This window comes from Pecten maximus, chromosome 4, assembly GCF_902652985.1.
Source record: "Pecten maximus chromosome 4, xPecMax1.1, whole genome shotgun sequence".
Taxonomy (NCBI): domain Eukaryota; kingdom Metazoa; phylum Mollusca; class Bivalvia; order Pectinida; family Pectinidae; genus Pecten; species Pecten maximus.
In genome coordinates this window covers 33,721,526-33,738,018 of record NC_047018.1, presented here as the reverse complement: position 1 = coordinate 33,738,018, position 16,493 = coordinate 33,721,526, and the positions used below count along the sequence as shown (strand labels likewise).

At 34.7% G+C, this 16,493-nt stretch overlaps 1 protein-coding gene across 1 annotated transcript; it reads left to right on the top strand.

Annotated features, from left to right (window-relative positions):
• The first annotated feature begins 14,347 nt into the window (after positions 1–14,347).
• LOC117325894 (galactose-3-O-sulfotransferase 2-like) lies at positions 14,348–16,483 on the top strand. The gene has a single exon (XM_033882397.1). It carries the CDS (start codon positions 14,970–14,972, stop codon positions 16,293–16,295), a length of 1,326 nt encoding a protein of 441 aa, XP_033738288.1. The 5' UTR covers positions 14,348–14,969; the 3' UTR covers positions 16,296–16,483.
• Positions 16,484–16,493: the final 10 nt, after the last annotated feature.

Genomic DNA, 16,493 nt, shown 5'->3' with positions numbered 1-16,493 from the left:
CAACAAAAAAGTAGCAGACACTCCCTGTATTTTCAATACATATCGTGTATTGTTATAACTTATCGAAATGCATATCATATTGTTTCGACATTTCTAATACCCAGGCCTATAAAATATAAGTTTGTTTTAAACACATAAATGCAAATTTTGAACTACTTAAGTATAAAAGATGGTTTAAAGTATGAATGTTAATGACATGTACCTAAGTAGAAGTTGATTTGAAAAAAATTTAAATGTTCAACTTTTTAAGTAAAGGTTTGATTGAAATAAGAAATGTTTAACTACTTTTAGAAGTAGGTTTGCAACTTTTAAGATGGTTAAAACCATTATGTACATCGGAACAGTCTAAACCATTACATTCATCAGGACTGTGAAAACCATTATGTCCGGTTGGTTTGACACACTTAAGTGGAAATGTTTAGTCATGTTGATATCAGTTTAATTTGTATTCTTGCTTTATTTCAAATATCTCCTTTTACATCTGACTAACGCCTCCTACAGTACTTTCAGTACTTTGATTAAAAAGATTATTGGGGGTTAAGAAAAGTACTTCTAATTGTATGATTTACCAAGAATTAGGGAGATTACCTTTTGTAATAGTGAGGAAATTTAGAATTTTTAAATATTGGTTGAAATTAAAACAAACCAATAACTGTGTGTTAAATGCTTGTTATCAAGATATGTTAGAAAACGGGAATGAATGGTTGAATGAAGTAAAAGAAGAACTGTATAGAATGGGTGTTGGGTATATATGGCAAAATGGGGATATTTATACAGCTGATTATATTATGAATATTGTTAAATGTAGACTATGTGATATATTTATACAAGAATGTAAAGAAAAAATCAATTCATCTTCCAAGTGTTCACTGTACAAGTTTATTAGTGAAAAGTTCTACTTACAGCCATATTTATCAAAACCAATAGGTACTTCTAATTTAAAAGAAATAACTAGAATTAGATTGTCATCACATAAATTAAATATTGAAATTGGTAGATTTAATAACTTAGAAAGAAATCAAAGAATTCGTTCCTATTGTAACAGTGGAGACATTGAAGATGAATTTCATTTTATTATTAAATGTGAATTTCATTTAGACCTAAGAAAACGTTTTATTAAGAAATATTATTATAATAAACCTAGTATGTACAAATTTATTCAACTTCTAGAAACAGTAAACAAAAAAGATCTTTCAAATTTAGCAAAATATATTAAATACAGTAATAAACAAAGAACAGATTTTTTATTAGTATAAAAAAAAATGTCCTTCTACACTCTACCTGTTGTACAATGTATGTGTTAGTCCGGTTGTGTGTGTGTGTGTGTATGCGAGTGTGTGGTTTTTGTATTGTATCATTTCTGTACATGTATATATTTGTTGAACCGATGAGCCGTAAGGCTCAAGGAAATAAAGAACTTGAACTTGAACTTGAATACTCAAAGTTGGTGACGGTAAATAATACACAAAATTGATAATGACCATTAATACAAAGTTAATGATGCATGGTCATCAATACACAAAAGTGGTGACAGGCATGCACAAACAAAGACGGTGTCAGCTATTAAAACACAGGCAAAGTTGGCGACAGTCATTAATTCACAGAGTATGTGATGGTTATTAATACGCTGACACAGTTTGTGATGGTCATTAATACACAAAGGTGGTGATGGTCATTAATACATAAAGATTGTGATGTTCATTAATACACAAAGATAATGATGGTTATTAATACGCTGATAGAGTTTGTGATGGTCATTAATACATAACGTTAGTGATAGTCATTAATACACAAAATTAGTGATAGCCATTAATACACAAAATTAGTGATAGCCATTAATACACAAAGTTAGTGATAGTCATTAATACACAAAGTTAGTGATAGTCATTAATTTATAAAGATGGTGACGGTCATTAATACAAAAAAGATGGTGACGGTCATTCATACAAAAAAGATGGTGACGGTCATTAATACCAAAAAGAGCAATAAATACCAACATGAGTACGAAGTCATAATTCAAACTCGATTAAAAAAAAGGGGGGGGGGGGGGGGGGGGGGGGGGGGGGTATAAACACAAATAGATTTGCATGGAAACTCATGAAAATATAAATGGATAGTATAATCAGGTGCTCCGGAAGAATTAGCATATTCTGCTTTATCTATGACATACAAATCTGGGTCAAATTCAGGTTTAAAATGTTTGGGCAGTGAAAACGGAAGCATTGGACATATCTAGCATAAACATTAAAACGTGCATCTGACTTAATATATCGCATACAGAAATAGAATATTATAAAATTAGATGATTTAGATTTTTCCCATTGTCTGAATTCATCAACCTTTATCTCTCGAAAACTTGTGTTGTTAATTTCTCTTGAGTAATCGACTCTTTATTTGGTGTTTATTTCTTGCGTCACCTGGGACCAGAAGCTCATGTCAACGGAAAAGGAACTGTCTGTTTCGTAGCCTACCTTTAGACAGACCAGAGACATATATACAGATATATGTCTCTGGACAGCAGAGACATATATACAGATATATGTCTCTGGACAGACGTAGCGGTAGAAATATTAATTTGAATAATTATATAATAGTTATGAAATGTGTTTTGAGAGGAAGTTATTTTTATGATTATTTACGACATTCGAAACTGCGTATTGATACATTTACATTGTTTATGGTAACTTCCGATTTCGTTTTCGCCGGGAAGAGATGGCGCATACCAATCGATTGGGCGCATACAAGACAAAAAAAAATGTTTCATGAAATGATCGGCAATTATTCGGGTTACTGTACACGTGATAGACTTTAAGGTTTATGTCAGTACATAAATGTTAATTTGTATGATTGTGTTGTCTTCCGCGCATTGATCTCCAGTTAGCGATATCTTAGAATTATACATTTTACCTTTAATGGAGAAAATCTTTCCCGCTGATTTTGAAAGAATTTGTTGTCAAATAGCCGCATAAGTAACTAATAACGGGTTTTCAGTACTCACATACATGTACACCGCTGTGAATGATGTACAGTTATGTGATCGCACAACGTTCCACGATGTGCGCACGCACGATGTGCGATGTGCGATACGGATCGTGCAGGAAAATGTGCGCACGATGGGCGATTGGAACGGTACATGTGCAATATGTATCGTGGTCGATATAAAATGAGGAACGCGTCTTCTAAGTATTTAAACGTGTGGAACGATTGTAAAAGATATACAACGATTAACATTTTACGAGGCAGCTAATTACCATATTTTTGGTGAAATATATGCAATAATTATTAGGAATGAAACTAAATGCCGATGTATAGTTAAATAAGTTATCTAAATGATTATTAAAGAACTTTATATAATTTGCTCGGACGTCGTCATTCTGGTACATGTACATGTAGATGTATCACCGGCTACCAATACACGATAATGTACCAGGCCGTCGAAAACATCACGAATACTTGCGAGACAAAATGACGGTACTTAAATGGCAAAAATTAACAGGTCATACATGATCCATGAATGAAAACAATTGTTATGCAGCACATATATATAAAGCGACCATCTTATATCATAATTTTAATTTTTTCTTATATCTTTTCCTATAATTAGTTATTCCGTAATATTTATAACCCTATCGTTAGCTGTGCCGTTTGTATCGCACAGTTGTGCGGTTTGTATCACACATCGCACATTTTTGCGCACGATGTCTGCACGGTGTGCGCACGATGTTTTTGGAACGTTGTGCGATCACACAACTGTAAGATATGCCAAATACATTTTGTACGCACATTGTAGCTACACACTACTGAAATTGCAAATTTAATTTCCCCACACACATTGATATAAAAGTGGAACTGTACTAATATCCCAAACAACTCCGTAGTAGTAGCTATACAAAACATCCATTGAGTTATTTGATAAACTTTCCTCATCTATTACTATACAGTGTTATTGCAAGTTTTGGAGATGGCGTGCCCGGAGGTTCCCTGAAGTGGAACCTTAAACTATTATAATTGCTACCGGATGTAACAGATCAAGGGTACGGGTGTTGATTCACATCATCTTACGGGCGATTTGTAACTTCGATTATGTTTCCTGTCCTGTACCCGTTTAGAACAGACTTTTCAAGATGGCGGGTCATCATAATCACAGAAGATAGTACATGTATAGTGCAGGCTACAATATCAACAAAAAAGAAAAGTTCAAATCCACCAGAGACAGTCGTGACATCATGCAGTGACATAGTGTTTTATAAAAATGTGACTGGACAATAAAACACACAGTGTGTTCCGTAAAAGGATCAAATATGTTGAGGTGCAAATCAAATTATACTAAAATTGGAAAACTCATTTCCTCGTTGATTTTTCAAATTATTGTTGAAAGAACTTCTTTTTTCTCGGGTTACAAATATGATAAAATCATCGGAAGCCTCGGGTTTAACCACATTTTGTGACCCCTCCGGTAGAATACCCATATCCTATATAATTAGTAGTCCCTCCACTCCAAACCCCACACCCCACACCCCACACCCCACCCCCACACCTTGTTTTGGATATATTAAACGTTGAATTCTATTATCTATCTGGATGCCCCTTAACCCTAAGCTGTACATGCATTGTAATGTGTTCTTCAGAACAGATGAAATGTTACTTTAATAGAGACATATTTCGAAGCAGATGGATTAATGCTTTTCAATAGGAAGATACTTCAAAGCAGACGAATCAAGGTTTTTCAATAGAAAGATATTTCGAAGCAGATGGATTAATGCTTTTCAATAGAAGGATATTTCAAAGCAGATGAATTCATGCATTTCAGATGAATTATTATTTTGGATAGAAAAATGTTTACACATTAGGTCCCATGTGTTACGGCTACATTGTGTGAATGTCATAAGGTTCATATCAATAAGGTAGTTTTCTATGTCTCGAAATAGAAAGCATTGCTTATACATAATAGGTTGTGATATGCCTTAAACAAATCAATAGCGGAAGTAACAGAAGGGTTCGAATAGGTCTTTGCCGTATGAATGAGTCTGTCTAAATGAATTAAACAGAATAAAAAGCACATTAACGGACCAGAAATCAGTGTTGCGCATGCGCAGTGATACGAATACTTAATGAAAACACAAACCCACGATACGAATGAGGCATATGACCGATTTGCTGACATTGGTATGTATCTAAATTTTTCATTTTCTGTATAGTATGCAGGCGATTCAAATGTTGTATTTTCTTCGTTTTCGAATAGATGTTGATACATTTCCGTGATAACTTATTGAAATATAAATCATATAAAATATTTCAATTCTTTCACATTTGATTTATTATTCATCTAATAGCGGTCATAGCTAAAGTACATTCCACGTGTTCAACGTAATTCAAATGTGCATGTCAGACTGACACAAATACTCGTATACTCTAGTATTGTTGATTCTCTTTCTTTTTTTAGGCAGTGGGTTTTTTCATAATTATCCTGATTGCTACTTTTCAAAGTCGACCATATATTACAATTATGATATAGCCCAAAAGCTCCGACTTGAAAGTAAACAATTAATCGAGATGACAATCAGCGTGGGTTTTGGCTCGGATTAATCTGATATATGATGTCATATGAACACACAATACAGTAAAAAAAAAAAAAAAGCGGCGAATGATGTTAAACAACCTGTTTCGACCGTTGATAACTACGAATTATACATTCCACTTTTTCGCGACGACAAAACATCATTTTCAGGCATAAAATAACGCTGCCAGTTTTTTTGTTTTTGTTTGTTTGTTTGTTTTTATCTGCATACAATACAAGTAAACATTATGGGTATAAATAGGACATGAGTCTTGCCGAGTGTTGGTTGAGTTATCCCTGTCCAAATTACATACGCATGTTTGATTATTGTTCTCATATACTGCACTTAAAAAAGTAAGAAATTGTAAGATGTTATAATTCTGTTTCAACGGTCCATCATCAATGTATCATTAAAATGTGTGTCGAAATTATTGTCGTAATCAATTTGCGACGTGACTACGCTACATAAAATGATGACGATACGCTATTATGCGTACAGGTTGTCTTATTTATCTAGAATCACAGAAGGTTATGTTTCTGACCACAGTTACCCCTCGGTCAGTTATATATACATCCTATAGCATGATGTACCATGCAGATACATGTATACTTTTGTATATTTGGTGTTTGTATCTTCATATTTTGTTCCTTTTCTTCCGCTGGATTCATGTACACTTAGTTAATGCAATATCTTCCGTAGGTCACCCTGATACATGTATACCCATACCAAATCATGCGATCTTTGATAATGGGTAATGATTTTATGGGTCACAGGGTGGCAATCGGAAATTTTTATGCCAAAGCATACAGATATATGATTTTTCGATTATGTTCTGTTTTCTTCCATTTTAAAATATTTGTCTTTTTAACTAACGTCTTAAAAAGCACTATAGCTGTATGTGTAAATTTGTTGAAAAATTATCGTAAAACATATATGAGCAATAACTATTTTTTGCTTATTTTGATATTACTATTATTACAGCATATGGATATTGAGTCAAATCCAGGGCCTGTAGAAGGTGAACTTTCTGTTTTTCATTTAAATATTAGAAGTGTGAGAAACAAACTTGAATATATTGAAAATATAGCAGGTGAATATGACGTAATATGTCTTACTGAAACTCATCTTGATGTTGAAGTCCCAAGCAGCGAGTTATTACTGGATGGCTTCCACCACCCTTTTAGACTTGATAGAAATTTTGCGGGAGGGGGGATTTTAGTATATGTAAACGAGGTTTTGAAAGTTAGCAGGATAGTTGATCTAGAACGTCCCGACACTGAAATATTATGGCTCCAAATTTATCTTCCCGAAAAAAGCATACATTGGGACTGTGTACCGTTCTTCCTTTCATACAAATCAATTCTGGGAAAATCTTCAGGCTTCAATAAGTGATGCGGTGGAAATATCCAGTAATGTCATACTGCTTGGAGACCTCAATGTTGACATGCTTACTATGTCACAGAATCATGTTTTATCTGACATAATAAATTCGTTTAATTTTATAAATGTCATAAATGAACCTACTCGTATAAGTCCCACGAGGTCAAGTTTACTCGATCCAATTTTGGTATCAGAATCAATTTCATACACTTATTCCTCTGTAGTATCCACTGAAAATGTAGTTACTGACCACCAAGGTTGTGTTGTATATATTTCTGTTCCGTCATTTCAGAAACTAGCATATACACGTAAAATTTGGTTATATAAAAGAGGCGACTATGTACTTTTTAATCGTCTTGTTGAAGAATATGATTGGGATACTCTTTTCGCTACATGCAACTCTGTCAATTCGGCCAGTGAACGTTTTACTGAAATTTTTCTTGATTTTGCTCGTAGATCGATACCACATAAGGAAATTACTGTAAGACCAAACGATAAGCCCTGGATGTCTTCAGACCTTAGAAAAAATATGAGAGCTCGTGATAGATTTCGGAAAATAACCAAACGTACCAATCATCCACGGGACATAGCTAAATTCAAAAATCAGCGAAATAAAGTGAATAATATGAAAAAGTATGCACGACAGTCTTTTTATGAAAATGTTGGAAATCTTATTGAGTTTTATCATTCGTCTGATCCTAAAAACTATTGGCGACTTGTCAAAAGATTGATGGGGAATTCTGAGACATCACGTCCTATCCCTACTTTAGTTGATCCAATTTCGGAACGTTTATTAGTCGATGATAAGGCCAAATGTAATGCATTGAACGGCTATTTTTGCAGTATCACTAGCACAGATGACAACAATAACGATGTTCCTTAGAACCTAAAACAGAGAGTTCTTTTGAGTTACCTGTAATAAGTCAAAATGACATATCTGATGTTTTGATGAATTTAAAACTTGGTAAAGCTTCTGGCTCTGATGAAATTAGCCACCACATGTTGAAGTATACTGCTAAAACTGTATGTAGACCACTTGAATTGCTTTTTAATTTGTCGTTATCAACTGGTATTTATCCCGATACTTGGAAATTTGCTAAAGTGATACCTCTTTTTTAAGAAGGGTGATAGGCATTCTCCTTCTAATTATAGACCTATATCACTTTTGTCCTCTGTTGGTAAAACATTTGAAAGAGTTATCTTCAAGTATTTACATAATTATTTTCTTGAAAATTCACTTTTCTATCAGTATCAATCAGGATTTATGCCGAGTCACTCGACCGTATATCAATTAATTGATTTATATCATAACATTTGCCTTGATCTAGAAGAAAAAAAACATTCTTGTTTAGTTTTCTGTGATATTTCTAAAGCGTTTGACAGGGTTTGGCATAAAGGTTTATTAGTAAAACTAAAGGCATACGGGATATGCGGAAATTTTCTATCATGGATTGAAAACTACTTAACCAACAGACGACAAAAAGTTTTTATGAATAATTGTTATTCGGATTTTGGTTTGATACATGCTGGCGTCCCTCAAGGTTCCATTCTTGGGCCTCTATTTTTCTTAATATTTATCAATGATATCTCAGAAATTCTTCAATCTACTGTACGTCTTTTCGCTGACGACACCTCTTTGAAAGTCTCTTCATCTTCATGTCTAGAAATACAAACAGTTTTAAATAGAGACCTGGATGCTTTAAACAGATGGGCAAGTACTTGGCTAGTTACTTTTAATCCAAATAAGACGGAAGTTATTTTTATTTCTAATTCGGATAACGTTGATGAAGATCTGGAACTGATTTTTGATGGTCATTTTTAAAATTTTAGTAGTAAGCATAGACATCTTGGAGTTACATTAAATTCAGATGCTAAATGGGTAGATCATATAAATGAAATTTATAAATCGGCTATGGGAAAAGTAAATATATGGCGAAAACTTAAATATACATTAAAGCGTGATGCTCTTTTACGAATTTATAAAACTTATATTTTACCAGTTTTAGAATATGCGTGTGAAGTTTGGGATGGGTGCACTTCAAGTGATTCAGAAAAGTTAGAGAAGGTTCAGCGGGAGGCAGCTAGGATAATAACAGGGTTACCATTATTTGCTAGAAACGAGTCATTGTATTCAGAAACAGGTCTAGAATTACTTTCAGTTAGAAGGAAAAGACGGAAATTACAATTAGTTTACAAAATGGATAGACATCAAACTCCAAACTACATTACAAATTTACTTCCCTCTACAGTCGGTGAAAACAGACAGGGTCTAAGAAATAATGAAAAATATAGAATCCCAAATTTCAGACTGTCTATTACAAAACAATCTTTTCTACCTTCCTCTTTGACGATGTGGAACTCTATACATTCTGATATTAGATCCATGCCTTTTTCTGCTTTCAAGTCAGCTTTAGCCCCTAACTTACCATGCTCAGTACCCCCTTATTACTTAATTGGTGATAGAAAACTTAATATTATTCACACTAAATTAAGACATGAATGCAGTTCCCTTAATCATGATCTTTACCGTTCAAATCTGGTCCAAAACTCAAATTGTGTAAATTGTGGCTATTATTGTGAGAATGCCTATCACTTCTTCTTTGAATGTCAATCTTACACAAATGCTCGAGTTGTGCTTTTAAATCATTTAAGTGATTTAGATATAAATATATCTTTAAGATTATTACTTTTTGGAAATGAAAATATGTCTTTGGATTTAAATTGTGTTGTATTTAACAAAGTACAAAATTTTATGAAATCCAGCGGAAGATTTTAACAAGATTTTAACAATATTTAACATGTTTGAAAATTTTATTGACTTTGTTATATTATTTTGTGTGAGTGCCTAATGTTATGTAGACCTATATCTCTTTCGTACTGCAGTTGATCAGTCTGTAATATCATCTGTTGTCTATGTAACTATTGTAAGGAAATGGCTTCATAAGTTGTAATAACTTGTGCCAAATCCTATTTGCAAATATGTGTAAATAAAATATGTTTAAAGTCAAAAAAGTCATAATGCGTGCCAGATGTCTTTCTCTACCCAGTCTGAGATCAATAGAATCGTCGTTCACCCCTTTTTGGGTGAGATATGGAATTGAGGTTCCCCTGTCTCATTTCCATGGGGATGAATGATTATTTTTCTCTTACCCTGTTTACACTCTTATGTATCTAATATTGACGTTACATCAATGCAAAGAAATGTTGACGTGACGTCATTGAATTGTAGACGTGACGTCATGTACTGTTGCCGTGACGAAATACAATTATTGAGAACGTGCAAAGAGCACGTGTAGCTTGTCTTTTCTCTAGAGTGAGATTATATAAATCGATCATGGGTCTGTTCCGTGGACAGGGTTATCTCAACCCGAGCGTAATAGTTTGGCCAGTCAGCACGAGGCTTGCCGAGTGCTGGCCAGCCAAACTCTTTCACGAGGGTTGAGACATCCTTGTTCGCGGAACAGACCTGTGATTGATTATTTTTCTCACATACTTGCAACCAAACGTAAGTTTTTATGAAAGGTTTTCATCGCGCCATCATTCAATGCTCCTTGGAATGTGCGTCAAAATTGATGACGTCATCATTTACGACTTGGTTACGCAACGTAAAATGATGACGTTACGTTATTGTGAGCAGCGTCATATAGCGCGTGCCGGCTGTCTTTACCCACCCTGTGTAAGATCGATTTTTATTACATTTTTACCAGTGAAATATCAAAAATTATTCATTCTATAAAAGTGATATTTTTCACTAGTGAAAAATATCACTTTTGCTGATTTGACCAATCAAATTAATGATTAGAAAATACCAAAATAATTGACCAATCAGAAAGCCCGACATATATGTCAGCACCTGGACAGGGGGAACTACTTTTTTTGTTTACAAATTATCGCTGTAGGCCTAGTTAGCATACGGGGTAGGTTTTTCGTTGATAAAAAATGTAATAAATAGAATATCTAACCGTGTCTTCAGTAATACCAAACATATTTCACTCGTGTGGCTAATATTTTGACATTTTTCACCCGTGCTGCGCACTCGTGAAAAATATCAAAATATTAGCCCCACTCGTGAAATATATTTGGTATTACTGAAGACACTGTTAGATATCCTGTATATCATTTCCCTAGCAACCGCCGGATAACCCTGTGAAGTATGGGAGAATAATAGAATATTTCACCCCTTTTGGGGTGAGATAGGAGGATCTCAACCCGAGGAGGGAGATTGTTAAATTCCCAACACGAGGCTTGCCGAGTGTTTGGGAACTTAATAATTTCCCCCCGAAAGTTGAGATCCCCTATCTCATCCCAAAAAGGGGTGAATTATTATTTTTCTCTTACCCTGTTTTCCAATCGTAGTGTGAACCAAATCCAAACATATGTAAACAACAACACGTGGACGGCGGATGACTGTTGTGATAAGGCTGCAGCAGACGCTTTACACCTTACGATGTTGTTTGCATACAAAATATAATGTCAAAAAGGACACCAAACACTCGGTTAACTCTGATCATTAATATTTATTTTAATTTCTTTTGTGAATAATACTGATATTAACACTCAAACGTTCCGGGTCAGGTCATAGTGACGTCACCCTATCGAGAACAAGAGCACGTTCAAAGAGCACGTGTAGCTTGTCTTTTCCCTAGGGTGAGATAAGAAAATCTCACCCCGGTAAAACTGCGGATATCCCTGTCCAGGGTAAGAGAAAAGAAAATCTCTCCCCGGTAAAACTGCGGATATCCCTGTCCAGGGTGAGAAAAAGGAGGTCTGACCCCGGTAAAACTGTTTTTATGACTAACACGTTGGAAAATATTTGTTTGCAAAATCCACTTTAAGAATAACACATTGTGGATCAGTCTTATAACCCATTACGGAACCAAGTCTTCTGTGATATTGTCAAATAAAAAAAAATAAAAAAAAAATCAATGAATTACACTTACAGGGCTCAGGATATAATATTGGTATCTGTCTTTATATTTAAGATTCAAATATTAAAAATGTTCCATGTTTCACGAAAGGTGGAACGTACCGAACTTAATCGAAGTATTCAGACTACATGTTCTTTCAAAGAAATAGTCACCTAAACGTAAGTTTGATAGATTGAAACAAAACGTTGATTAAGTTGTTAGAGGCCAGATTAATTAACACAAATGTATATTCTAAACATTTTAACCGAAACATGATAACATTTGCTTTGTGAACATTTTTATCAGTTTCTTTTCTAATTTGGGTAGTATCGGGCTCACTCACTTCCTCTCTAGTCGATTTGCGTTCCTCAGAAAATTGAAAACCCACTTACCGCTCGTTACTGTCGTAAAGGTGTCCGCAAGCACAGAATTGTGAAAAGTTTCCTACCTTAAATGAAGTTTCATATTCAATGATTGGTAGATTGCCTTGTCTTTCACATATGCGCTCTCTAATCCGGGCCAGGAAGTGTGATTAGTAAACTTAACTTGATATTATTTGTTTGGCAATTGTTGTAGGTAAGATAAAGTTTATTTATAAATGATAGACCGAGCGTTGAACCCTGATTTTGGTATGATAGAAGAACCCTTTTATTCATATGAAAATGGTATTTTCTAGAACATATAATAACTTATTATTAAAGTTATTGATTATATGTTGAAGAAAATTAAGACTGTATTCCAATAGTAAACCCTAGTCATAACCTGAAGATCGAAACGTATTGTTGATCGAGACACATCCGAAGTAAATTGGACATGAAATAGTTCCGATCCTGTCTCCGTGTGTTAACTTGAGTGATGTAATTATTTCTCTTATAAACTACATGAAGCATTTAAATATATTTTTCAGCAATCTACCTTTAAAACGAGATGTTTGCACTTCATGAGAAAAAAAGTCAAATATTTCGGACATGTGTCAGGTAAGTCCATTTCTTGTTTTATCATATGATCATGTCTTTTACCATTTAATAAAACCATTCCATACAGTTGTCTTTATTACAAACGTGTAATTTTACCTATCTGTGATGTGATTGGTTGATTATGTGTGAATCGTACTTTTTAACCCCTAAACACTTTAACCAAGAGGTAAATGACTGAAATATTTCTCCGAATCGCATAATGGAAATCGTCATCATTTACGGAGTGTCAATAATTATAGCCATGTTAACGGCACACGAACAAAATCTCAAGAGTCCTTTCCAACACGAATGTGACCATTCTGTTTAAAACACAACACGGTCATGTACTGTATTGAAACGTTAAGTTTACAAGAAGTTCGGTATTTTTTTTTCATTTTTTATGCCACGTGTCCACTTGACCGACATTTGTATAGATGCTGTCCAAAACGGCACTGATCAGTTATTCTATCAGCTGTATGAACACTATGAACGGGAAACGAAAGTAATTATGAGTCATAGTGATAAACAGAATCGTTTCCCTTCATATTAGAGTAATGATGCTTGTTTCAAGGCTCGGAAAAATGAAAAATTAAAAACTCATTAATCTTATATAAAAGGACGTTTAGTTGTTGTTTTGTTGTCTTGTTACCCGCTGTCCCCAGTTAATCGCCTGACCAGCTGTCACAGTACACCTACGACAGGAAATTCAAATCTTTACCTTCGGATCAACAACACTAGTGCGTATGATGCATTGTGCTAATAATTAGATATATAATATAGTAATACAAATGACGAAGGAAGTAAATTATATGACTCGTGCCTTGACCGGGTCTCGACCTCACGATCTTTACTGCACCTAATCACCTAGCCAGAAATACCCGCAACAACTGCGCCACATCCATGTTCTTATCAAAAAAAAAAACGTTTTAATGTTCGAAGTGAATAACAGCCCAATACTCTGACATGGTGACAAATCGTCTATTACATATAATGTACATGTAGATGATATGAATATCTGGATAGCATTTTATATACAAACCCGTCATGGCTGACACCCTTATATAGCGGACACCTATTCATAACGGACAGTGCTAGGAATCCTTAATGTAAATTATTACATAACTATATTGTATATTGCGGAACCTACAAAGTACCTGAAGCGAACAGCGGACACATTTTCTGTCCATAATTTTTTTTAAATCCCGTATAACGGAGCCATGAAACCATTGTCACATATCAATTTTTGCATACCTAACAAATTTCTAAATAACAAACGGAGCATAATTCAGCTCCTCTATCACCAATGCTTATTTGAGAATTGTAACAATGGACAGAAATGTTTACGAACACCACTTGTGACAGCTAGGCATTCAACCATGGCGTAGACAACAATCATTGTCGGTTGGTAATTAAATCATCACTTAGACCAACAAAAGAGGAGGAAAGTAATAGTTATGTCTCATTTGTTTTACTTATATTACGTAAATAACCGTATACAAATGTTATAGGACGCAACTTGCAACAACTTTGTTTTCTTTGTGTATAGTATATGGTAATTGGCTGGACCGGAAAACGGTAAATCCGGGTTTAAATAATCGTTATTTATCGTTTTTTCCCAACTAAACATAAAATCAAAATAAAATCAGTACATGGATTTAAGAAAATCTATCTTGAGAATTTCAAAATGCTTACAAATTTTAATTATGAGAAAAAAATCACTATCATTTATGTTAAAATAGAAAAACCTTTCATATTTACTCAAAATTAAAATCAATGTGTTCTCTTAGTACATGTAATGATATTTTAGAATTACTTTTACTATTTTTAAACTTGTTGTGTATAAAGGACATCTTTGTCTTGTCTCGTTGGTGTCATTTATACACAGGTTACACTGTCATATTACATATATATTCAACAAAGTACACTGTATTACTACGACAGGAAAAATAAAATACTTCCTTCCGGATGAACAACACATATTGTATATGATATAGAATGAAGACACTTTTATTATTCATGCCCTGATCAGGCCTCTAACTCCTCGGTGTTAGCACGATGTGGTAATCCACTATTTGTTGTTGATGAGAAGGTAAATATTTGATTTTTTTTTGTCATGGTTGTACTGTATCATCAAAACATGTTGTCCCATCGTTTCTATTTGAAGTAACATGTCATTATTTACCCAATTTATTTTTATCAATACCAGTTTCTTGTCTATAAGTAATGTATTGTGTCTTTTCGACAGATTCTACGCATGCGCTGGGTTGGCTGTAGTGTCAGTCTGCTTCCTTTCTCTCGTCTTATTAATCTATCAAAGCACGATTCGATCCTTTACACGACACGGGGAAGCTATAACACTGCTGACAGAGAATCCCATCGAAAAGAAATCCCTGTCAAATACTATACTCAACAGGTTTGGTGCACGCGAACCAGATAGCTCTACCACACCATTTTATCCTCATTCGAGCAATCGGAGCCTGTCGTTGACTTCAAAAGAACGTCGTCATGTAGCCTTCCTGAAGGTGCATAAGGCTGCAAGTTCAACAGCTCAGAATATCTTTTTACGGTTTGCCATTTCACGAGACCTGCTGGTAGTGTTGCCGTTAGTCCCGAAGTTCTTTTTTCCGAACGTCATTAGCGGTACTACCTCGGTGACAAAACAAAACATTCTTCCTGTTCCGAAGGGCAGGTTCTATGAGATCCTATGCTGCCACGTTATATACAACAGAGATGCATTCGCTCGTATTATGCCTGCTGATACAGTCAACATAGGTATTGTACGAGACCCTTTTGAACACTTTATATCTACTTTGAATTACATGCGACCACATGAGGTGTTTAAGATAAATACTTCAGACCCTGTTTCGGTCTTCCTTCAGAATCCAACGAATTACGTCAAACGAACAAGTCAGAGTTACGCCAATAACAGGATGGCCTTTGAATTCGACTTCCCTGCAAAACTGTTTGAAACACGAGACAAAGGTGGTATAGAGCGTTATCTGCACAAGTTGGAAAGTGAATTTCAGCTAGTTCTGATTGTAGAGTTGTTCGACGAGTCTTTAGTTCTAATGCGCAGACTTCTCAACTGGGAAATGAAGGATATCCTATATGTGAAACTCAATTCTAGAAGACAATTGTTTGAAAGAATAAATTTTAAGCCCGGAGATGTACAATTATATAAAAGATGGGCCGAGATAGATTATGCACTTTATAACTTCTTTTACCGACGGCTACAAGCCCAAATTCAGGAGCAAGGGCCAACATTTCACGAGGAACTCTTGTGTTTCCGAAGTTTACGTCAGGACATGCAGATATACTGTGAGAAGAAACCGATGTCAAATGTCCCATACCACGTAACTGCGTCTTCCTGGAGTGATGCTTTTGAAATAACTAAGGAAGATTGTTCATCTATGAGAAAAGGAGAGATACCTTTTATAAGAGAAATAAGAATGCAGCAGTACGGATTTTACAACGAGATATCTAAAACTTCGTAAACTCTTACAAATCTAGTGATAATTGTAAATGTCGTTAAATTAAATCTGAACGCTTGCAGTATTGTACAGTGAAGCCAATGGTAAAGTTAACTGTGGTTCACTTTACCGTTATGTTGAAGTTAACCACTGGTAATGTGAAGCGCCCTGCCCGATCAAATTTCAATGTTGCAATTCTTTTTCACCCTGAAGATATTGGTA

What these genes read in the sequence shown, in the direction of transcription:
- LOC117325894 (XM_033882397.1), top strand. Translation starts at nt 14,970, where the DNA reads ATGTCATTATTTACCCAATTTATTTTTATCAATACCAGTTTCTTGTCT.